Source organism: Tenebrio molitor, chromosome 8 (genome assembly GCF_963966145.1).
Source record: "Tenebrio molitor chromosome 8, icTenMoli1.1, whole genome shotgun sequence".
In the NCBI taxonomy this organism is placed as follows: Eukaryota; Metazoa; Arthropoda; class Insecta; order Coleoptera; family Tenebrionidae; genus Tenebrio; species Tenebrio molitor.
In genome coordinates, this window is record NC_091053.1 from 7,944,157 (window position 1) to 7,970,083 (window position 25,927).

Sequence of the window (25,927 nt, forward strand, 5' to 3'; positions counted from 1 at the left end):
ATCTGGAAAAAACGTAATTTCCTAAGCGTTATTTCAGCATATAACTAAGAATTGGTAGCAAGGAGCTTTAAGTGGAGTAGCGCAAGCTGCACTTCACCTAGTTTGCTCTCTTTTCGGTTGAATGAAGGTATTATAATTAAACGGCACGGAATCGAGGCCAAATTTATTTATCACTACGACGGATATTTCTATCTCGTAATAATGATAATTGCTTCGAAAATACTAATTTATCTTCAAACGGTCGAAAATCGCGCCTTTGTGCTTTGTGTATCTTTATAGAAACTGTTGAAGCGGCTTTTTTTGTAAACGGACTTGAAACACTTCAAATCCAAGAAGTTTGAAGCATTTCTCATGGTTTATTTATCAATAATAATTACACGAAATATTTAATAATTACATTATCCCTATTAAGAAAAAAAGCGAAATAACTGTTTGTTGTCGATGTCCAAACATAACACAGGGTTTTGGGTAAATCGCCAAAGTCGTTGCATAATCAATAAAAAGCACAACTTGGTGTAACAATTTAATAAAATATAACAAGTATGTACAAAAGTGATGAAAAATGAATTGAAAAATCCCTGAGGAAGATATTTTTAGTTAGAAAAGAAAGACATACGCGTTTTGTCCTTGAAAAAAGACCGAAAATGTAGCATATTATGCACACAGTGCAAAAAACTCTGTGCTTGTCATGTACAGTTGCGGCCGTTGAAAACTCAGACACTTTGACAACGCCAAACTTTTGGCTTTGTAAATGGTACTGAAAGTGACGTTTCTCGAAATATCACTCAAACATTATCCATATTAATTTCTCTCGCAATGGCTATTATACTCACACCGTCCCTCAGTCAAACACATTTTTGCAAATCAGATAATTGCAGCATTTCAAAAGTTACGCGCGATTCTGACCTAATATGTCAAATACTGACACTGACTTTATAATCCTTGATGAAAATCCTGTTTACGCTAATCAAATTTCGGAATTTATACAGAGTGTTTAAATCTTTCCTGTCTGAGATTTCAACGGCCGCAACTGTACCAAAAAGATTTGTCCAGAATGTCTTGACAATTAAATATTGGTATCTAACATTTATTTAGGTATGCTATTAATAAAAATGTTTTTATAAGAACTAAAGTTCATTTTTGTTTTGTTTCTAAGATTTTGTTTTTTATTTTTTGGGTCCCGTGGTCCCGTGGAATTATGAAGTGACTAAATATGGTGCATTCAAAGTTAAACTATGAATAGCCATTAATTATTATTTTCATAATCATAGCAACACCTTAGCAATTATGTACATAAACTCCAAACTATTGGAATGATGAATATAAAACCTTCAATTCTTCAGAATGAAAAGCATTCAAATGCATTGATCCTCTAGATTTATAAACTATTCCAATTTAACTTTAAGCATCTTGGAGTAAGTGTTCTTTCAAAGTTGTGTTTTGGTTTAAAAATGGAATGTGAAAAGACGGATATGATTCTAATACATATATGGAGAATGTAAAAAAAAATGGTGCGCAAGCTGCATTTATTTACAGACGGTGATTTCTAAATATGTAGGCAACATCCATGTTTGTTCTAAAAACTTTTGCTCATAACCTCAATAAAGAGAAAGTGTCATGAACTCATGATTAATCTGATTTCGCCAAGCTACTTGGATTGCTAACTTATTTGGAAGTGGACAAAACATCAAGTTCTAGGGGTTTCTTGTATTTTGGGTTGCATATAACGAAATTTTCATCGAAAGTCTCTCGTGAATAAGCCTGTATATGTGGAGGTATTTTTCTTTATTATTTATTCTTTACACGGTAAATAGTTGTTTCCTTCATTACAAATTTTACCGTTCAGACGAAATGAAAATTATTATTTATTAAGAAATTCAGAAAAGTTAATTTGATATAGGCAACCAACCATACTCTACTATCCTAACGAAGACCAAAAAAAAAATTGTCAAGATTTTTTGTCGCATTAAAGTAAGTATACTAATATCAATACCAACTATCTAGTAAAATGCATTACACCGTTAATTTGAAACACATTAAAAAGTCTATTTTGCAATAGTTTTCGTTTCTAAAGATGTGGCTGTTATTTATGACACCTGTAGGTTTCTTCCGCTCTTTTTGTTACGTGCTCACACGACCTGCTGTATTATAACCGGCCTGTTCAAAAGTGTAATTTGAGTGATCCCCGCAGAGCGCTAGTGTACGGGCGTTTTTTGGGGATATTATTAATCTTAAGTTTTTGTCACCGACAGTTTTTCTCGTTCAAATGACATTCAAATTTAAAATCAAAAATACAAAAATACAATTGTATTCAGTACTGTTTTAGAAAGAAAATATCAACTTACTGTACTCAATCTTAACTCTAAAATCATGTCTAAACATATTATTTTTCCGCATTTTTATTCTTTAGAAACGCCCGTACTGTGGCGCCCTCATCAGCGAAAATTGGCTCTTTCTCGGAAACATTTTCGCAATGCTTTTTTAATGAAATAACAGGCCGGTTATTATACAGCAGGTCGTGCGTGCTAATAACAGGTGAACTTTATAGATCACTCGCCAAGTTAAGAAATTTGTTACCAGATGGCAGGGGCATGTCTTCTTGCTTGTTGCATTAGAAAACGATTCAACAATGAGAAATAGTTTTTTTTTTGTATTTATACCAGATATCAGAGTGCGGAAAAAAACCACTGGAATAAAAAATACCTAAACAATTGCAACCTAAACTTCTTTCTTTATAAATGTGAAACTGTCCAACTGTTTCTCCTTTCAATTAGTTAATGAAGTTAAATTGTATCACAACAATGTAATAGGTCGTAACCGTAGCCACCATGTTTAAGATCGTACTTCTATTAATGTAGAAAAATCCAGCGGCACTCATTTTGGGCAAATTGTGAGAGATGTACTTCGCAAGCCGTCGAAGCTCCGTTCTGAGACTCGAATGGTCGTCCAACTTCTCTTGCAATTTGTAACACAAAGGAATAAGTTTGTCTCCTTCTTCGCTCATCAGGTCGCAACATAAATCGTCAAAACGGAACACACCTAAAAAATAATTATCACGCTCCCACTCAAACATTATTACAATTGAGCTTTACTATCATGAGTCCGGTGAGAGCTAACTTCGAAATCAGGAGATGCTTCGTTTCGTGAAAGTTCTTCATTTGAGCGTCGATCAGAATGTGGATTGCCGTACTCAACAGCTGCAACACAGCCCTCAAGATGATGAACGCTAAGGGCCAACCAAATATTTTATTCAAATCTGTGACCATATCAGCCATGGTCCTCGTAAGCCGTTCGAACTTCCGTATAGAACTGATGGAGTTGAGCTCCATAACTTTGATCATTTTCCTGGACCCTGCCACGCTCGAATCCAGCATTTTGTACAGTTTCTTATACTTGTCTCGAAAGTCCCACAAGATCTTGCAGACGAATAACTCGATGAAAAATTCGTAACAGTAGGCGACATCTCTGGCCAGAAAGAGCAACGGAACGCTGCTAGCGTAGAGCCACCCCAACAAATGGAAAAAATTACAAGCCATAAAAGCAACTAACAGCAAGAAAAATTGCAAGTAAACGTTCCCGAAATAGCTGTGCTTTGTTTGTGGCCAGTTGAGTTTCTCGTCGATCGAACGAAAGTTTTCTATGAGGTTTGTCCATTGGTTTTCGTAGAAAATTGTAGAACCTAGAGTAACAGTTTCGACAATCATGATCGAACAGAATTCGTTAACAAAATCTAAAATTATGTGCGCTCTTGTGTACTTGTAGTTGGACATGTTGTGACGTTTGATACAAGAGTACAGCATTGATGTTCCTAAAACTATTGCCACAAGTAGTGCATATATTTTATTGTAGAAAGAATAGATTAAAGTGTGATTTTTAAAGTCATAAAATGGTAAACAAGCCAGAAACTTGCCAATGTTGTAAAATTTCTGGAGAAAAAGTGGTCGGGTGTGTTTCATTGTTACGACCGAAATGAAGAATTGTTCCTAATAAATTAAAAATAGTCATCAATAATCCAAGCTTTTAAAAAGATCAATACTCAAAACGTACCTATGGTTTAAACGATTACCTAATAAAGCAAATGAGTAGCAAGGTAAAATATATCATTCCTGTAATTTCTACCAACTTATTTTGATTGGAGAATGTAATACATACATATAATCACTGGAATAAAACATCGTAAACAAATAAAGTAATGAAAAAAAAAACAGATATAAAATTAAAACGAAACTACAGGGTGAGCAACAATAACTGTTACAGTTGGCAAAAAAAAAATTTACATAAAATTTTCAAGACTGTGAATTGTACCTATTTCGGTTTGTTTTATTGACAATATTGACACCTGGTATACATTTCAAATTTAAACGTCTTGGTTTTTGTAATCTTTTATTAATAAAATGGTTTTCTCGTTGGAACATGACATAAAAGTCACCAAAAATCACCAGAATTTATTGCCAACTCAATCAGTACTTGTTGCTCACACGGTAGTTAGTGGAGTAACGATAGACAAAAATACGGCGTTATTTCGGAACCGGTAGCAAGAGTTCCGATTGTTATAATTTATTTTTGAAGTGAAACTTTTTATGGGAGGGTCTTGAAATTCTGATCGGCAACCTTTTTGTGTGACGAAAAGTGGTGGGGGTAAACACAGTCTTGCACAACGGTTGCGCCAATATTTCCATCTCACTTAAATGTAATTGTGTATACTTCTGTCTTTGTCGCACTCACGGCATTTATCGATAATGTCTTCTCTTTAATTTGGAGGCTTAAAAATGAACAATGAGTTACGCATTTCGATATTGTTTAGTGTTATCGTTGTTAATAATTTATTTTCTTCATTAAAATATACAATTTTGTTGTGAATATGCTATTTAAAAGTGATTGATGAATAATTACAAGTTTCCCTGTAATACAAAAGTTTCACTTCTATCGTGCGTCTTTACGACACATTCTGTTTTTTTTTTTTTATGTCATGAATACAAAGTACTAAAACCTTTATCGGTTAAAAATTGACGCTCATAGTGGGAAATATTTCGGAACACTCCAAAACAAATGAAAAACTGCATTTATTTTAGCGGTTAAAAAGGTGAAATAAACTATTCCGACAACATTTTTTGAAATTATATATCTGACTTTGTTATGAGAACTCTTCGTGACGGGTATTGGTAAAAAATATACAAGAAATGCTGAAAGTAAAAATTTACAAATTTATTAAGAGTGTATTATAAAAATTTCATCTTCTTCTAAACTCGGTACAGGTTGCAAAGACACACTTGTCATTTGCAACAGCGCTTTTATGGCATTAGTCATTTGAATAAAACTGCACTTATATGGAAAATATTCAACCCAAACTATGATTTTCTGGTCCCTTTGTGCCTTTATTTGGTTCAGAAATATGAAAAAAATGCTGTTGCAAATGACAAGTGTGTCTTTGCAACCTGTACCGAGTGTATGTCATTTTCATCAAAAATTGTTGATGGTCGGTAATTACAGTGGCCTATTTTTGAACACGTTGTTTTTCAGGAATGGAAAAACAAAATAATCAAGGCAAGTTGTTGGTACAGTTGGGAGTAAAAAAAAACGGACATCAAAATTGTGACATTTTCAAAAATTCAATATAACCCATTCTTTATTGTGAATGTGGCAGTTTATGACAACTGGAACATTTGAAGAATTGATCAGACGTACCTACTATCTTGTCAAAAATAAATTACTCCCTATATTTCGAACTTTTAGAGAAATAACGTTTTTCATGTTGTGTAACTAGAATTTTCAGAAGGAATTTTGAATGCCTAAGGTTGGTTACTATGAATTGAGGGATTAGGTAAGTTCAATGAAATATGCCGACAGAAAGCAAAATTGATTGTGAAACGAAAAATCATCTATCACTTAGCGAGGCATTAGTCATTAATTTGCAACTGTGATAGGGAATTAGCCACAGCCTTACATTTTTGAGATATCTTTTGTCTGCCACCAGAAACCACAGGCCCCCAACGTAACCACATTTATGGCAACCTAGTAAGAAATATCCCTAAATCCTAGAGAGTAATTATTTTTAACACGATTATAGCACAGTTATTAACTAAACTGTCACAATCAGTCTAAATAAGTTTAAATGTAGGAAGGGCGGTTTCACACTTTTTTTTTTTACTCTCCACTGTAAGTGCCTTTAAAGTCCGGAAACTTTTGTTGAAATTCCTCGAAAACTAGAGGTGTTGAATAGAACTATTCGCCGTTTCTGAAGTAATACTGCACAATTAAAATTTTTTGCTCGGCAGTGAACATACTGCAATAGCAAATTTTAATAGTCAATAATTAATAATGACAGTTCTCCATTGTAATGACATGTGATGACATTTGAATTACAATTTTACGTGTTGCCAACTGAAGCGTATTAATCAAGGACCTCTGGATTTTTTTTATTTTCGATCGCATGGTATTACTAAACACTTTTTTGTCAAAAATCATGAAAAATAATTATACAGGGTTATTATAAATGTTTGTAGTCAACGAGCCCATGAAAACAAATGAAATTTTTTCTTTTGCCGTTCCATAGTTCAATACGAAAATGATACGAAGTAGATTATTATTCTTGACATTAGGAGGTTATGTTTACCTTCAAAAAATTCTTTGAATTATTAACCACAACAGTGAAGATTCGTTTAAAGAGATTGTTCCAACGTTTTAATACCGTGAGTAACAGTGACTTAAATCCATCAAGACGGGATTTGTTATCAAAGTGAATTTTAAAGTTCATATGGTTCAATGGTTCAATCCATCTCATACGGACAATAAAATTTAATTTTCTCTATTTCAGTTTTGTAAACCTATCCACTGGTGTTTAACCACAGGTGTGTAGAACTGAATTGTTGCTGTTAAATTATTCAATGGGTACTGAATCATTTTTGTTTTAAAGTTTCGAGGAAACAATGTTAAGTACCACAAGATTCCAAAACTGTTGATGGAAAATGAAAGAATGAAATCATTGTAAATAGACATTTTATTTATGTGCTATATGGCACATTTAAAAGATGGGCGACGTCAGACAGGTGCATGTGTTGATCCAATCTGGAATAGTTGTTAATGAAATCAGCAACAAATATGGAAGAGGAGGTATACTTATTAGTTCTAACGTCTCCCTGAGTACAATCAGGTTATGAACTTACAGCAGGACCACAAGGGCGTAGTAAAGGGGGAGGCCAGGTGGGCCCGGCCCACCCCAGAATCCTTCTGGCCCACTCCAGAATAAAAGTAAAACACATTAAAAACAAGATACATCTGCAATATCTATCTATCTATCATCTGTCTGGTTTAAAGTCTGGCCCACCCCAGCAAAAAATCATTGCTACGCCCTTGCAGGACCATACCTTGTTGGAAAAGAATGACAAATCCAAAGTTCTGTTATCATTTAGGTTGTTTAAAAACCAGCTGCAATATGCAACACGACGTGGATAATCTGCTGGTTTCAGTTCTTGAAACAATGACATTTTATAAGGGTGCAAATTTAATCTTTTCTTCACAATTTTCTGACATGTGCTCAGTGCTACACCTGACTGTGCTGACAGCAATGATGTTCTGGGATTTTGTTCCATTCTCTCTCTCAAAACTTCACCAACTTGAAGCCTTCTCGATCACTTTTCCTTTGAAGCATCTCTAGTTTTGTCTATTCACAATCCATTGAATGTGTGTCATTAAAGATTGTGGTAATTGTTCACTTTAACTACTTCTGGAATGTTTGCGTTTTTTCTGGCTAGACAAGCTCAGGGCGTCCTCCTAGATCGTTTCCCACCATTCAAACCTTGTGCAAATGAATTTTCCTTACCCTTTAGTTATACTAAGCCATTGGCGCGACCTTGACGTGACCTTGAAAGACAACAAGAGGGAAAAAAAGGCATTTGCACAAGGTTTGAATGGTGGGAAACGATCTAGGAGGACGCCCTGACGCTGTCTAGTCAGAAAAAACGCGAAAATTCCAGAAGTAGTTAAAGTGAACAATTACCAAGATTGTTCCTCTATCTCTAAATTAGGAAACTTTGCGAGATATTGATCCTTACATGATTGCATTCTGTTTTCATCTCGTACACCATTTTAATAAAATGAAATAATAATGAAAGTAGTCTGTTCCACGGTGTACCCCATTGCAATCCTAAAAATCCTTTTTATCCTAAAAAAATATGTTTAGGAGAAACTGATAATTAGAAGAGAGAATTTGGAAGAGAACAGTTAACCTGAAAATAAATTTACTTGAAACTTACAGAATTTTACTAACCTAACCTTGATCACTGCTGTATACTCATCGTCGTCGTCTGTGGTCTTAACACTCTTAACTTTTACTAAAGACTTATTTTGATTCGAAGGAAAAAATGCGGTAATCAAGTGATTTGACATTAACAGCGACTTTTACCGTTTCAGTTGGTCAGGAGCAGTGCAGATACAGTGCAGAATCGAAACAAGGCGGCACAAATTCATGGCCTACTTGGACTACAAACATTTATAATAACCCTGTATATTTTCTTCAAAAAATGCTAACTATGCGACTCTAGAAGACAAACTGAACGTGTTTCTATCTGAGCCGGTCAACACCGGGCTACTGAACATCTGCCTATTGTTCTTCTTTTTCCACATACAATTCATTCCAAACAAGTTTCAATATAACAATATACTCTTCCCAAAGTCATTCTATATTGTTCTCTAGTATTTTTCTTGTGAAAATAACGATTTCTAACTGGAAAATTTCAGTTCTTATAAATAAACAATAAATTAATGAAATAAACAATGAGCGGCAATTTTTAACCTATAAAGGTTTTAATATGATTTATTTATAACACATTAAAAAAATTTCGTTCAAATCCGAGCTCTTGCTACCGGTTCCGAAATAAAAACCTAACGTTACTCCGCTATAGTGCAAGAGGTTTGAAGAAAGGAATTCAAATAAGGGAAATTAATTGGCATAGGATCGTTCTCGATCTTAATGTTTTTAGATAAACAAATTAGTAAATAGTATATTATGATACAAGTTTATAAGGAAGCCTTTAAAGCAAGTGCTTTAAAGGCCCTTATAAACGTGTATCATACGCTATTTTTTATTATACCTGCACTAAAATCTGAAAATTATAACAAAAAAAAAGCAAATTGAAATACCTTTCCCGAAGTAATCTGTGTCATTAAGCGTTGATATAGAAATGGTCAATTGTTGTTGTTTCGTTGCTATCATAAATTGTGTATAAATGTCTATTTATCATTGTTCAAAATGTAGGTGAATTTGTTGTTACCTAAGCGACCTTAAAGCTTTAGTGTTTTAAGGGCCCTTTTTCGCACGCATTTTAGTGTCAAAAACAGGAATTCTGATTCAGGTATAATAAAAAAGCTATTATTGAATGATTTCCTCAAAAACGTCAAAACTGTCAGATTATATAAATACATATTATAAAAAAAGTAGGCATTCACGATCTTTTTGGGACCGAGTTGGCTATGTTTTTTCTTTTTATGTTGAACTAACTAACTCAGTGATGCAACGGATGCAATATTTTTTTTCTGTCAGTGTCTGTTCGACATTTTGTTGCCACCGCATTGCCAGATTTATTATTATAATATTCGTAAGAAATTAAATGATTTATTAAGTGTGTACAAATAATTTTTTGCACGACCTGTATATAATGAGCAACTTTACTCCCTGATTGTATGGAGTAAACCGGGTCTTTTTTCCCCTTGGGCAAAAAACCATAGTCAACTTGTAAGACCCCAATTTGAATTTAAATTGCCGCCATCGCAACAACGGAAGAAACTAGGAGTAAAGGAAGACGCAAAATCATCGGGAAGATCCGGCAGCGGGGGAGTTGGACGATGTTTTTTTATGTGGGTGTTTTTTTTTTTTGTTGGTAGGGGTAGACTCGACACTCGATTTTCAGCTTTTCAATGTGAGGGTTAGAAAGGGAGGAACAGTTAACCGATCACATTGCGTCAGCGATTTAGTTAGGGAAAACGGGAGTCCATTTGGGGAACGACCATTTATTTGCCACAAGGAAAAACGGGGCACTTGTTTGGCCGAAGTTAGAGTTGTCTACGCGGGGGCATTTTATCCACGTTGCAATGAAAAACGAGAGCCTGCCAAAAGAGCTGGGCGTGGAGGGGCCGTTGTCATCTTGCAGGGCCCGCTCATGACGTGTGATCTTGGCCGCAGAGTTCCTCGACCACCCTTGATGGACGGCCTCTGTTTCATCATATGTCATCTTGCAGTGGCGATTCGGAGGACAAAAGGCGGGGGCACTGCACCCATAACGAGTTAGGTGTCGCAGGGACGTGGACTACCCGACGTCACTAGGGTAGAAATTAGTAGACTGGGGAGCGAGAACTAGGTTAAATACGCGATTGGAGACCGCGTGCTATCTTGAAGAGATGAGAGTCCGAGTTGCGCAATATTCATTTAGGGAACTAGATGTCTGCCATTGTTACTTTGAGTCTTGTTGCGCAATGTTATGCAACCTGATGTTTAAATTTAAAGAGTGAAAAGATTATGGTGTGCCATCGTTTGTGGATGATTTTTGGGGGTTTTCGTCATCCCATTTACAGTGTCTGTTCTTATCATCATGTCATTTTCACGGTGCCGCTTTGTACCTCAAGCTCAGGTTTAGGTTTTGTCGTTATTTCATTTGTTTAAATTTTCTTTGTTCGCTGTGAACTGTTAATAGACAAATTTATTGTGTTGTTATGTATTTTTCTTGTTATGTCATGTAAAGTCGCACCGCCGAATTGTTTAATGTATCATGTGATCGGGTTTAGTATCAATCTGCACTGTAGATGAAAACGAGATTGTATTTATTCATGTCCGCATAAAATAAATACAGTCGTCCTCCCACCGATTTATGCATTTTTATTTCGAAGTTTGTCCATCCTGCAGGTCCGCCATTTGCATCCCCAGCTAGTCTGCCGCCATTTTGTACAAAACACACAACGTAGGGGGTTTTACCGCTTCGATGACGATCACGCCATGGCCACTTTGTTCAATTTCGCGGGTTTAGTTTGAATTTTCAAATATTTAAATTTTGGCGGAAGACTGGCGATATCTGAGTTATTACAAACTCAAGCTTTTAGTCATCTTTTTTCATCTTGGGCAAAAAACCAAAGCCAATTCAACCTTTTATGATACATATTTAAACTAGGCAAAAATGAATAGGGAATTCCACAATTTTTCTTGAAAAGTAAAATAATTGCCCCAATTCTCCCACGTATTCTTAAACACTAGATAAATTTGAAGTGTTACAGGTATGTACTTGAAACATTACATTTAACGTGTATATGTATACATTTCATTACAAATTTTAAACTGTAGTTACAAAAAATTCAAAAAAGGAAAAATTCCCTATTCATTTTTGTCTAGTTTATTTCAAATTAATTTGTTTTTTACTCGAGGTGCAGTTTGTAGCCCGAATGCGAAGCCCGAGGGTCCTACAAAGCACCGACGCGACGTGACGGTAACAATCATGCAGTCCCGAGGTGCAGATACTATTATTTGCACGATCCAAAAATTTTAACTGAAAAAAGCCGAAAGGTTAAAAATTATTTTTAACTGTTAACATAACACTTAAATTTAGCTTGAGAGTTAGTCCTAATTTACAAATTTCACACATTATATCTCAAGTGTAAAAATTTTTATCGGAAAATTTTTTGCTACTGAACGAAAACATCCATAAATGAGGTCAGAAGAGCAATTATTATCAAATCTCCATTACAGTGGGCTGAAACGCCGAAAACTTCGCCAAAAAAAATGATGTATGTTTTTCAAGACTTTTACTTTGGAAATAGTTGTAGTGATACCCCTAGTATCTGGAATGACCATTGATAAGGGACTGGAGACCCACATTAGTCAGGAGCTTCGAGCTTCGAGCTCGCCGCTTCGATAGTTTCTAGCGCCGAGAAAAATAGCAGAAATGGAAACGCGTGTAAAATGTGTTCCAATAAAGTTTTTGCAATTGTTTTTAAATGGATTTGAAATTTTGTTGGTTTCGTTATGGAAATTAGTTATTAAGAAAGCAATAAGTTACCAGTGGCCAGCAAATCAATTTCAAACTCTTTATTGAACATTTCTTTAACTATCTACAGAGAACTGGCTGCATCTTTCTGCATCTTTGCTTTTTGTGATACTTTTTGTGCGAGGATGCGCGTAAATTGAAGCACTTTTACAGATCCAAATAACAAGGAAATAATGTTTTTGTTAAAGAAGCAAATTTTTGATTTGTCATCAAATTGTACAATCCTTGATGCATTCTACTGGACAAATGTCGGAAGAAGCTCAAGAGTTGTGAAATAAGAATATTAAAAAATTCCGCGAAGATTTTACAAGAAAATGTGATGGTAAAAAAAATTTTGAAGAGACGTTTTCCGTATTTATTAATATCATGGGAGCCAATCATTTCTACTTTGCGAAAAACTTACAATAATTGTCCGTACACACAAGAGAGCTGCTAGAGTGCTAGACCCACTTTCAATTGCAGCAGCAAGCTCTCATTTCGATATAAATGTATCAACATTTACAACATAATGATGACAATGATGTATACGATTCCTATAGCTATTAAGCACTATGTAAAAGTGAATATTGTAAGTATATTATTTAAATTAATATTGAAGATTTTTGGAACATTTTTTGGACGTTTTGTAGCCCCCATTTTGTTTTTTCGAAATTAAATTTCGCATTCTTATTCAGCGACCTGAAAAACCCCTATATACACGTTTTCACAGAAATTGATAAATCTTTTCGTATATTATGGCCAGCGTTTCAGCCCACTGTGCGCGTTGGTTGTATTGTGTAGATGAAAATATTTTTCAGATTTGACTAGGTACCTCAATGGATAATAATTATTTAAAGACGTTAATTTACATTAAGATTTGTCATTCACGACAAATCAGCAATTATGAATTTATTCAAGTAAAAGATACTACTTCCATGGGGTTATTTGACGATATGAACACTTTAACAGTGCGAGATGATGAAAAATCAATATCTTGAACGAGTGGGATGTTACTATATTTTTGTTATGGATTAAGAATATCCAGTTCAAGAACTTGTTAAGTGATTGATCACGTCTCGGATCTAAGAAGAAAATTGCGAGCTTCCCTTAACTTAAGTTGTACGTATAGTATGCAAAGAAAGAAGGCAGAGGATACATTTAAGGATTTAGAGAAAGTACATCTGACCGGAAATAAAAAAAAAAATATGTTAGGAGTTGATACTGAGGAAACTGAAAATACTGAACGTTAACGGGCAGATTATTTTCTTTTCGATCATGAAACAAAAATTAAGGGTGAGTTTTTTGAGACTCTTCTCTTCTAAGTGAATCTCCAAGTCCGATCTGGCATACCTAATAGAGCTTGCATCGGGTGTTTTTTTTTCACCTCAAAGTAGGCGTTGACGAGTCGACTGTGAACGCACCACTCGCCTAAAAACGTAAGATTTAAACAGCTGATCCATGATCCGTTATTCGTATAGTACGTTCACAATCGACTCTTCAACGCCTGCTTTTAGGTGAAATTAAAAAAAACACCCGATATATTTTTAATATCTAGGTAGATAGTTAATATAATGTACAGGGTTATTATAATGATTGTAGTCCAAGTAGATGTAAAGATGCGAATAAGTGAGTACACACCGTTCACACGCAGGAGTTAAATTGGGTGCAAAACAACTCAATATTTTTAGAATTGGTTGCAAAACATGTCAATAATTTTGGATTCAATCGTTAATTAAAAAAAAATAAATAAAATTCTCATCATTGCACTTTTCACCTAAAAATGACAGTGACAGCGACAAAAATTGACAGAATGCGGTAAAAATTTCATAAAATGGGCATGGCCTGCTTCGACTACAATCATTTATAATAACCTGCATAATGTATTGAAAACTATTGTTCCTTTTGAATTATACCTTTGGCAGCGGCGGCCCTAGCTGTTTATTAACTTCGACTCAATTATAATTCAGTTTTTGGTAACAAAATACAAAAAATTTCAAAAATCTCGCTCTGCCCCAGGGCTGCTACTGACCTTTGGGGTGTAAATTAAACCAGATAAAACCAAGAAAGTCTCAGGGCCAGTTTCACCAACGTGAGTTAATTTTAACTACAGATTAAAAAATACGAAAACATTGTTATAACAATAGGTAACTAAAGTAACGAAGCATTTTAACCTAAAGTTAACGTTGGTGAAATCGGCCCTTAGCTGGCTTATTGTCGTCTGAAGTGAAGTCCTAGAACAAAAAATTTCAAGACAGAATGTGACCGATTTTGGTGAAGAAAGGTTTACTCTGTAAACCTTCTATGTAGGTACTTTAGCGCTTGCTGGAATTGTTGTGGAGCACAAATTTGCTGTTTCCTTAAATAACAAAACATTTCAAAATAAGATACCTACGTAATATCAACTTCCTATAGATATTTCGATCAGCTTGCAATTATCCTCTTGTATTGTATAACTTAAAAAAAGGTGATTAGTGATTACTTACTTAAAGTAAAAGATTCCTGCTGATTGCCATGTTCTTGCTTGTTATTAACATTATTAATTATTGTTTCACATATTTAAGTAGTAAAGGTGGACCACAAGTGGGTGGGGTAATTACAAAGCATTTAACAACTATTTAATAACACTAATTAAATTAGTGATTTAATGACACTGAGCTTGCACTTCTATTTTCTAAATTTTTAATCAATTAACAAATGTTATTTATTGTATTGATGTATTTGTATTGATTTCTGTTTCCGCACAAGGTTACGGTTGTACACATACACAATTACCACAAAAAATTCTTCAATAAGAAAATGGGACTCGCTTGACTGAATTTATGTAGACATTTTCAGACAAAGTAATTCACATATCAAGAAACTAAAAAACGAGCGAACAAGACGCCTTTCTGTACGTTTTTAAAACTACATAAAAATCCATCTTCCAACAAAATCAATAAAAATAAACATTTAAACTAACTGACCTTTTTTTTTTCTTTACAATATAATATTTTTAGCAACTAAGAACGAAAAGTTTGGAAACTGTTTTAATTTTTTTAGTGTCCAGAATTTGGATTAGGTGTGGACGTTTTTTTAACTTATTGTTTGAGTTTGTTGATACCAAGATTAGGATTACGTTGCTGACATGTGAGTATTATTTTCACCTCAAGCCAATTCAGAGGTCATACCTAAATGCCACATGGGCATAAATTAGATTTTGATATTTTGTAGTCTATTCATTCAAATAATAATCAATAGTAATATCCCGAGTGCATATCAAATTGTTGATAATTTAATTTATGAGACAATCTGATTTTGGCAGACTATTTCCTGAGAAAAATTTAAATAGTAAGTACAAATAAAAATAATTAAAAAAATGATTTCTATGTTCCCTCAACGTAATGAGTCTTTTTGTGCTAAGCCCAGAGATTGACCTGGGCAACTAGGCGAAGCACAAAAATACCTTTTACTCTGAATGATAGACCTATACTATTTTATCTTCAAGCGGATCACAAAAAAAAATCGGACATGAACTCACTTATTTATTTTTCTTTTCCTGCAGATACTTTAAAATCACACTCTTCAAATTTTAAGACACCAGTAATTTCTACTTTCCTTGTTATTGGTACTTGAAGTTAATACGAAACGTTAATAGCAAACGATTACAACATTCAACTGTTTACTTTTTAACACTGAACGGTCATCCATGCCATGGACACACCCACAACGAACGACTCGTGAGAGACCATAGTGAACCGGGTAAATATTGGGTAATAATTTTGTTATTTCGCTTTTTTTAGAGGCTTTTCTTTAATAGGGATAATTTAATTATTAAATATTTCGTTTAATTGGTAATGATAATTGATAAATAAATCGACAAATACTTCAAATGACCTTACATTTGACTCGGTCGAGCCGCCTGTGGACACTTCTGCTCCTAGGACTTGAAGCGTTTCTGCTCCGCTCAGAAAAATGCCACTTTAACCATATTTTTTTTTCTATGAGGATACATAAAGGCGCGATTTTCGACCTCTTGAAGATATGTAATAAATATTTGTTTCAATGTGATACCATTTTTTAGGGTTGTTTACATTTATTAATAATAGATGAAAGTTCCTTCTTTATTTTTTCAACGTTTGTCAAAGAACTGTAGAATAATTTGCAATCATCAGTGTAGACAACATTCATTGAATTAAATTGAAAAGATCGGATAGATATGCGGAAAATAAAAATGGAACAAGAATGCTTCCTTGTGCAACACCTGTCAAAATCCAACCTTTATGTGGACACAAGAAAGAAGGAAGTTATTCTAGTGGGGATAGACCTCTTCTAATACCAAAACATTTAAGTTTACGAATAGATTTCCTTTGCAAAACTTTATCAAACGTCTTTCTAAAATACTGGGTCATTATAAATGATTGTACAGTTGCGGAATGAAAATTTCGGGCAGCACCTGTCATCAGGACTGACTGTCACGCAGTTAGTTTTTGAATGTTGAGTTTTGAGCAGCCTACCCGTTATTATGCCACAAATCACTATTGTCACATGACAAGTGTAAAAAAACGAGGTTATATTAACGTAAAGGGTGTTTTAGAGTTTACAATATGAAAATGACAATACTGCCTGAAATTTTAATTCCGCAACTGTAGTTCAAGTTGCCGCTTCATATGAAAATGATCAAAATTATATGAATATGTGAGTACACAGCGTTCACACAATTAACACTATTGACAGTTAACGCCACATTAGAGTTCTGTTTGTATAGAGCGGCAAAACTTTCATAACATGGGCATGGCTTGCTTCGACTACAATAATTTATACTAACCCTGTATAAAAACTCGATATATTAGCTTTGATCAAGTCACACATTTTTCATAAATTTAGGGAACACAGTAGACAAGACAGGACTACCGATCGACCTAGAAGGAAATCACGTAGGGATGATGGAATCACATCATTACGAAGGAAAAAAGACAATAGATGAGTGTGTATAATACGTTCCTATACTTCACAATATATTGATAGGTCGATAGTTGGAAGCATCTAATTTATCACCTTTCTTATAAATTGCTATAACGGAAGCCACAAGCCATTCAGAGGCCAAGAAGTACCTTAACACAGAACAGACGTAGACATGAGATAATGGCTCCACAATTTTTAGTGTCAGTCTCTGACGTCCTTATCTCGACTATAATGAACAATAAGCTGGCAGTGACATCGCATAAATTAGACCTACTCCTATACTCCGTTCATTTAAGCAATATTGTATACGCAGGGACTGCGTGGTTCGCAGCCGACGAGACACTGCCTCTCGTTTTGAAAGTCGTCTAAAAACTAGACTTGAGTTGCGTAACATATTGCATTCTAAAATTAATTCATTATTAATAAAATTTTCGGGATTTTGATAGCTATGAATTCTTCATTTTAAATTGATCTTGTTTTCATTAATTGTAAAACTTTTCCGTGGATAATTGAGAATACCATTATATCTGAATGAACTAAACAAAATGTACTGGAGTTAACTGGCTTCGAATGTTTCACTGAAATGAACGTGGCCGAAGACTTGTTTGCATATTTCTCTAGCTTTCACCGTTTCATTTCTGGTCCAATATGGAGCAAAAAATAAAACAGTGAAAGTCTTTTCGTTTTAGAAATAAAATTAATTGAAATTTAGTCGAAATGTGCTCATTTCAAGGTCATTAAGGAGCAAGCCTGGTTTTGTAACATCTGTAGTAGGTAATTTGACGTCAGAATTCAATAAAAATCTATTCATTACATTACCTTTTTGCCAGTCGTGTGAAAAGGGTGCGAATAGAGGTTAGTTTCCGATATGGTGTACAGCTGTACCTACATTTAATTCTCAATTTCTTTTTTTTTAGTTTTTAGTTTTTATCAATTAGGTTGACTTTTTATTATCTTAGTTGGATATTATGATTCAATAATCAAAAAAGAAAACTGAAGCACGTGCCTGAATTTTTGTACCAAATGACAGTTGATTACAATAAAAATCTAATAAACTTTGGCCTGAAATGATTGATTGATAATAATTACATACAGTTTTTGCCAAGAAGTTCGCACCACAAAATATTCGTTTATTTAGCAAATATTTTACTATCCTGCTTGTTTAGAGACTAAAAATATAACTGACTCACCACGTTACATATCTCAAATTTAATATTAAAATGAAATTTGTTTTAAATATATTAAACAAAGCTGCTTTCAATACATTTTTCAATAAAATTAAAGAAAAAAAATTGCACCGTCTTGGTGAAATTATTATCACTTATTAAGTTATTATATCCCAAGCGCAAAATTTTTTATCGGAAATTTTTTTGCTAATGAACGAAAACATCCATAAATGAGGTCAGAAAACCAATTATTATTAGCAAATAAGAGCACGAGACGAAGCCGAGGGCTTTCATTTGATAATAATTGGTCTTCTGACTGAATAATTTATGATGTTTGAGTTCATTAGCAAAAAAATTGCCGATATTAAAATTTTACATGAGGGGTATACGGCTGATTATTTCCTGAATAGAATGAAACCAAACGCATTATTTCCAATCCTTTTTATTCAAAATAATAAAAAAAATCAGGTACCGACATTTTTTATCAGATTATTGCACATGTGCATTTTAGAGAAATTTTATCGGGTTATTTTTTGTTTTCTCGTTTTGATTGGTCAATATTTGTCACGCAATTGGTTGCTAAACACATGAAAGAAATAATCACCCTACTTACAACGATATTCTGAAAATAGGTTTACCATATTTTTTAGAATAAAAATTATTGCAAGTTAAAGATATTTAAAGCTCAGATTTGCTTCCTGATATATTTTCTGATCAATCAAGTTGAAATTCGTTTTAGAAAATATGATTCCTTGCTCTTAATGACAGGTACATTGCTTTTTTAACGAATTTATACCTACAGAGGCCTAAAATCTTATTAGAACCAACTTTATCCAATGACGTTTTTAAAAGACGTTAAGCTCATGCGTGGGTATTAGTAATGAGTTTATGAATACTAAGTTTTAGGTTAGACATGCCTTCACATTTTCTCGACAGCTTCGTTCATAAAATCGTTTGATACAAAAATTTTAATTTTTGTGTTATCAAAAATTTTGTTGCTAAAGGTTAAGCAGCAAAAGACGTATATTATGAGAGTGCAACCACATTTCCTATTACTTACTTATTATTTTTCAATGGACAATTTTGTACTGCCTGCCTCACGCCCCGACGAGGAATAACGCGAGCACGTCGTGCACGTCTACAATTAGCGCCATCCCGGATCGAAACGGCAATGATCCGAACTATCACAGCATCCCAGCTAAAAATTCATTTCACACCTGCCACCACTAAACTGTGTTTATGTGTTGATATGTCCGTGCTAAATAATCCATACGTGAGAATGATTTTTTCTAAACAAATCCATTAAACAAATAAATATTGTTGGCAAAATGGGCTCGTCGAGAACACGTTTGTGATGATGATGGTGATAGGAGTAGTTTTTGAGTCGCTTCATGTAAGTCGTTGGTATTTTTTCTTGACTCGTTTGTTGCTTGTTACCGATTTTTATGATGATTATGGTTGTTAAAAAATTAATAATCGTTGTGCAGGTCCGGCCTGGGTCAGTTTTGTGTTTAGAACCATGGCGATTATTGGTCGTTTGGGAGTGTAATGTGCATAAACACACTAAAAATAACCAAATTATATTGCTTTTCTTTTGGGAAAGTCATAAAATGGGTTTTGTAGCAGACGCAAATTGCGAATAAATATTTATTTTACCCGTTCTATTAGACAGATGAAACTCTATCCCTTTTACATCCCTACAAAACATGTGCTCGTTTCCATTATAAGTAGGTAGAGGTTAAGCCCAGTATGTTAGCTTAAGCTAAAGGCACCAACCTTTCAAAGTTTGTTTACTGAAGCTTTGCCTTCAAGTATATTACTGACCTCCTCCTTTAGTAAACAATATGTCATTTATGTTTGGGTGTGCTTAGAACTTTTACTACCAGCGCTAGTATTAAATATTACATGTCTGTTAGTTCAAGAGATCGATGTTTCATCAATCTTTTAAAGTATTTCCTAGTAAGACAAATCCAATCGTGAATGCACATTGAAAGTAGTTTACGTGCCACAAATTGCAGCGTTTTTATAAATCAATGACGAACTATTGAAACGAAAATAGTTTATTCGAAGCTCACCTGTCATACCTACGTGATCCTTAGTTCTACTAAGAAGTCTCACAATAGTACATTATATCATTAAGAGTAGAAGTGAGTTTTTTTTGCTGAGCTCAGAAATTAAAGACCGAGACGAAGTCGAGGCCGTCAATTGGGCGACTCGTGTTACGCCACAGCGGCACCAGTTTAATATTGGGTAACAATTTCGTTATTTCGCTTTTTTATAAGTTTTTTTAATAGGGATAATTTAATTATTATATATTTGGTGTAATTATTGATAAATAAATCGCGAGAAATGCTTCAAATTCAATACAGATACACAAAGACGCGATTTTCGACCGCTAGGACAAAAATTTTGTTCCAATTGAAAAATCAAATAAAAGTCGTGATGCATGTATTGTTTTTTCAATTTCGTTGTAGGTCGTAAAATTGTATTGCATATTACGACCTACAACAAAATTGAAAAAACAGTACATATTCGTTAATTTTTGAAAGACCCTTGTCCTTTTGTGTTTTTCAGACATTTTAGATCACAATGCCCTCATCGTGACCCTTCCATTATGACGGATAAAGCTGTGTCCACGGAAGACCTGTGCATCGACCTCCCCAGAAACGCTAGTCTAGAAGCGGCCCGTCTAGAGGCCGTCATCAAGACCCTAATAGAAAACAAAGTCGAAACGCTAAAGAACGCCAAACGTAAATCGTCAAGCATCACTTCTAGTCCGAAGAGTCTCTTCAACAAACTTCGAGGCACTTCCACATCGACTGTTTCTTCCAAAGACAGAGACGAAATTACATCGATCCACTCTCAAACATCAAAGAAATGCGAACCGAAGCGCTTGGGAAAACACAAATCAGGTGACAATTGACCCAAAACACAAGACACAAGATAATCTCGTGTTTGCAGAGCAGCGTAACCGACGGATGTCTCCTCGGTCTCCGCGACGCGGTAGGACCTCGCACTCGAGGAAGCCCCACGAAAGGATGCTGCAGTTTAGCGACGAAGACGGCAACGAGAACTACGGCTTCCTGCACAAGGACATCTGCAAAGACCAACAGTGCACCATGCTGGACTGCCCGGAGAGCTGCTACTGTCGAAGAAACCCCAACGAAATGTGAGTCTGCTGGTTGGTCTGGTGGGGTGTGTTGATCGTGTGGTTGCAGCCAAATCCACGTCGATGACGATTTCATTTCGCTCAATATCGAGGACTACAATAATCTAGATCCGGAGGAAATGGCGGCGATAAGAGCTGTGAAGAGGGCGCAGAGGAAGAAACGTCGTCGCCGGAAACATCAAAGGAAACAGTTGAAGATGACAGCAGTGGCGGTGCAGGTCAACGATCTCAAGGATTTGGACGATGACGAGCTGTCGCAGCGGGCTCGAATGACCATCGTCCTAACTGCCTTCTTGTTGCTATTCATGTGCCTGCTGCTGGTGGGGATTACGTTGAGGATGGCCCCCCTCATAGACGATATGGGTATGTTTTATGTTTAAGCAACTGCTGAGTAAAGTGAATCGAACCTGAGACTTAAGTAGTCTCTTTGAGACTCTTTTGATCTCTTCATTGACGGTCTAGGTAATTCCTAAACTCCACAAAGTTTAATGTAAACAATCGAGGAAAACTCGACAGATTTACAGATCCTTACGATACCATGTGGAAAATATTTTAGCGCTGGCGTTTCCATTTTTCTCTCTAGGTTACCTACTCTGGGAGCGATTCAAGGCGCTTTCTTTAGGATGGCATCGATTTAATTTTAGTAGAAAATGACTTATTGTCTTGAACATTCGTAGACATTTCAGAAAACATGTGCAGCCTCAGACAGCCATCACTCTTCGTACGGCTGTGAGATTTATTTTTAATTTGACGTTTGATAATAATATTTATAGAAAACGACTGTCAAAGTTTGATGGAAAGGAGTCTTTTAGGTTCATCAAGTATAAAACATATGTCGGAGAAAAAAATTCCGCTCTGAGTAAATTTAAACAGGATGCTCGATCAAAACTGTTATTGTTTCTTCAATATACTCCCAATTTATTAATAAAAAAAGTTTTATGTTTTTCTTCCTGTTGCGCAAATCTCGTATAGTTTACATTAACGCACGAGTAGGTTATTGTTGGTAAAATATGTGAGATTTCAAAAATATCTTCCGATTAACCGAAAGTGATTTAAAAGACTAAATTTAACCTCGCAGATTAATGCTGGTCATGATCGTAAAGATGGCAAACGCGTAAATTGCAATAAGTTGTTATTATCAGGGCGGTTTCGTGGAGAGGAGCAGGGCTCCCGGGCGGCGGCATATGGGGGCGGCAGCCAGTTCCTTAATTGTTTATTTGAAATTTTATACAATCTGAAATTTGCTTCGGATAATATCATTTTAATATCTGAAATCAGATTTTTTCCGTTTTTGAATGAAAATGCAGGCATCGACCTTTTGTACACAAATTTATGTAGGTGGCTTTCGAGGAAATATACTAATTTTTCAGTTGAGATTGTTATAAACAATCAAGTACATCCCCAACAAAATAGTAACTAGAGCTGGTACCAAAAATAGGAAAAAAAATGAAGGAATAGTCATTTTGAAAATTGACTTTTTTCGGTTTTTTTTCTTTCGTGGGCTAAAAACCTTTTAAGTGACGATTATTATACCATATCTATAGTATGAGGTGTAATATTTTTTTGAAGGATTTTTTTTTGCTACATATATTCAATAGTAAAAGAATTTTTTAATTACATACATCAAGAGAAAAAAGAATTTCAGTAAATTTTAGAAAATTAAATTAGGAAAATATATAGGTGTGCCTAAAAAAGGAAGACGAGTCTATAACTCCCTTATTTATCAGACGATTTTAATTATTTATACACCAAATTAAATGGTTGCGAATAGACTACCAAAGGATCTAATAAACTCACGTATAGCCCTAAGTGCTTCAAGGCTAAACTGTCAAAATACTTACATACTTTTTTTTAGTAATTCTGATAGAGTTTTTCATTCTGATATACTTACAACAATATTTGTTATAGTACAACAATGTATAACAAATAAACACTTACATATCCAAAATACAAAAAAAAAGTAAAAAAAAACGCTATTATCGTCTATGCTCAAACTGCACTCCATTTTGCGGCATCTGCGCGCAATCTCATATGTTATTAATTGTCATTTCTTTTTCCAGCTAACTTAATTTGGTTATTACACATGTATTTTTGGTTGCATATACCTGTTTCAATTTAAATTTGAACATTTTTACCGAAACTCGGCCAAACAAGCAACAGGGCTGTAAGTCCATTATTCGTTATTGAAAACACAATTACGAAAGTAAGATTCAATGATGAATCGTCTATGTTCTGAAGTAAAAATCATTTTTGCGTTAAAATTTGATTAATAGTGACAGTTGCTTGACATTTATTAGCTGAAATTAGCAAAAATTAAAAAAATCTGACACTGTCAAAATCACAGCCGCCCCTTATCTAAGTATCGGGTGTTCATTTAATATTCTGGTAGCATTATCTATGGAAATATTTTGTTTTTGTTAAGGCATGTCGTCGTTTGAACTTCCGATTAGTAAAATTAGAGTAGAACTGTCATATTTTGATATTTGCGTTCAGAGAGGTTTACGTTTACTGTATGCTGGTGTTCACGTTAGAACAGAAAAGGTTTTTGATTGAAAGTTATTTTCGCAATGGTTTTAAAGTGAATGGTTCATGTATCTATTCCGTACAAAACTGCTTAGAAGAGTTTATCGCCGAATTTCCGAAAGTTATTTTTGACCGGAAAACCTTCAAAGACAACCTGAGCCGGTGTGTAAAGTTGTTTCGTGAAACTGGAGGCGTTTACCGAAGAAAAACCACAGGGGTCGGCCGCTAAAACCCACTGCTGCAGTTATTAAAACTGCAAGAGAAATAATGCAAAATGCTCCCCACACTACAATACGTCAGTTATAGCATCGCAACAGAGTGAACCTTGTGTAGGAAAGTATGAACGTGCCACAAATTGTTACGAAAAGAAGAAGGTAGACATTTCCAGCATCTCATTTAATTAATTGATTAATTTGTGCGTGAATTGTAATTGTGTTACTTTTTTATCATAATTTTATAATGAGGTTATGTCATATTTTAACGCTGCGGCATCCGTTTTTCAAAATAAAAGATTTCCATAGGTGATGCTACCAGAATATTAAACGAACACCCATTATAATTGTTGATCGCGCGATATAACGATTAACTAGAGGTCGCCCAGCGGTCGAAATTCGACCGTTATTCATTAAAATTTTAAGTTTGAACGTTATTGAGTTTTTTTTAATTTTCTTCTATTACGTCAGCTGCGAGCATGTACAAATACGTCATTATGCATTAATTTTCGAGTTATTTGAAAAATACGAATGATAGGCTTGGCTAAGCTATATTTGACATTTGATATTTTTTGACATTTCCTTGGGTTTTTTTTATTGCTATACTGGCCAGGTTTCGCCAAGGCAATACAGTTATTTTTTTTCAAATTAATTATATAAAATTTAAATAAAAAAGTAATACAAAAAAATGAAAAATGAAATAAAGAATACGTGCTTCGTATTTTTTTATATATTTTTTATTGAAACAAAAAAATCGGGCGGTTAAAAAAATAAATGTTGTCCATTGAACTTAAAACATGTAATATATTATTGGTACTTGAAGTATTCATAATATTAGTAAAGTCTACAACACTATCTAAATAATCCGATGTATTTTCAGCAAATTTCCAGGTAAAATTTTCTGAAAATGGTGAATGATCGCGATTTGTAATTATTAGTATCCTGAACTTTTACTACGATAGCAGAACTCAAATCTTCGACCTCTCCCATTGTCAAATTGGCGAATTCATCGCATCGACAAGCCCTGTCACACCACTATTTGTACACCTAACCTACAACAATAATTTATAATTCTTCCTCTAGGGAACTCAGAAATTTTGCCTAAAGATAAAAAGCCTTGATATCCATTATTAGCTCTCAATAATTGTTTACCTTCAATCGGTAGAAAATCGCGCCTTTGTGTATCTCCATTGAGACGGTTAAACTGTCATTTTTTCTGAGCGGAGTAGAAGTACTTCAAGTCCTAGGAGTAGAAGTGTCCACAGGCGGCTCGACCGGGTCAAATGTAAGATCATTTGAAGTATTTGTCACGATTTATTTATTAATTACAACTATCAATTGCACGAAATATTTAATAAACAAATTGTCCTATCCCCATTAAGATAAAGCTCTTCTAAAAAAGCGAAATAACGAAATTATTATCCAGTACTTAACCAATTCGACTGTGGTTAAAGACGAGCCGCCCGTTGTGGGACTTGTGGGCGTGTCCTTGGATGTCAGATCAGATGTCAAACAAATATCAAAAATAGCGCAAGATTGCCCTTCAGTGTTAATAGGTAAACAGAGTTGTAAGTTGTAATCGTTCGATATTTACGTTTTGATAACGTTTGTTGTACATATTTAGCGAACATCTGGAGTAGTGTGTACTGTTAAAAAACGAAATGCACGGCGAGCGATGGATGGCTCAAAAATTGATGCAGATCGCGGCAAACTCAATGTAGATCTAATCCGACCAGAGTCCGGGCGAAAAGTGTATGATTTCTACATAATTGCTCCTGATTCAAAGTTTCTGGCTACATAGGTAAAATTTCTGAGTTCACTAGAGCAAACGTCAAGTTAAAACTTCAAATATCATTCGGCAGAGCACTCTAGCTGCGGACAAAATAATTATGCCGTCGCGCGGAAAGGTAG

The 25,927-nt window shown here is 34.7% G+C and overlaps 3 protein-coding genes across 4 annotated transcripts in view; 1 reads left to right on the forward strand and 2 right to left on the reverse strand.

Moving 5' to 3' along the window:
- Window positions 1-19,268, reverse strand: part of LOC138137430 (somatostatin receptor type 5-like) — an 82,587-nt gene extending 63,319 nt beyond the window's left edge. Inside the window, exon 1 of the transcript XR_011161729.1 lies at window positions 19,173-19,268. The gene's annotated coding sequence lies outside the window, so the exon portion shown is untranslated. The remainder of the gene's footprint in view (window positions 1-19,172) is intronic.
- Window positions 511-14,078, reverse strand: LOC138137012 (uncharacterized). Its single transcript, XM_069056313.1, has 2 exons — window positions 3,080-14,078; window positions 511-3,039 (listed from the first exon to the last, which is right to left on the reverse strand). The coding sequence occupies exons 1-2, from the start codon at window positions 3,954-3,956 to the stop codon at window positions 2,771-2,773; spliced, it is 1,146 nt and encodes a 381-aa protein (XP_068912414.1). The 5' UTR covers window positions 3,957-14,078; the 3' UTR covers window positions 511-2,770.
- A 79-nt stretch (window positions 19,269-19,347) lies between the features above and the next one.
- The window catches only part of LOC138137432 (uncharacterized), a 36,525-nt gene continuing 29,945 nt past the window's right edge, over window positions 19,348-25,927 (forward strand). Inside the window, exons 1-4 of one of the 2 annotated variants that reach the window (XM_069056811.1) lie at window positions 19,348-19,505; window positions 20,687-21,024; window positions 21,074-21,281; window positions 21,331-21,644. In XM_069056811.1, coding sequence (XP_068912912.1) covers window positions 20,727-21,024; window positions 21,074-21,281; window positions 21,331-21,644 — 820 coding nt within the window. In that variant the 5' untranslated portion in view covers window positions 19,348-19,505; window positions 20,687-20,726. Of the gene's footprint in view, window positions 19,506-20,247; window positions 20,363-20,686; window positions 21,025-21,073; window positions 21,282-21,330; window positions 21,645-25,927 lie in introns of those variants that run through there. The other variant, XM_069056812.1, reaches the window with a different exon arrangement.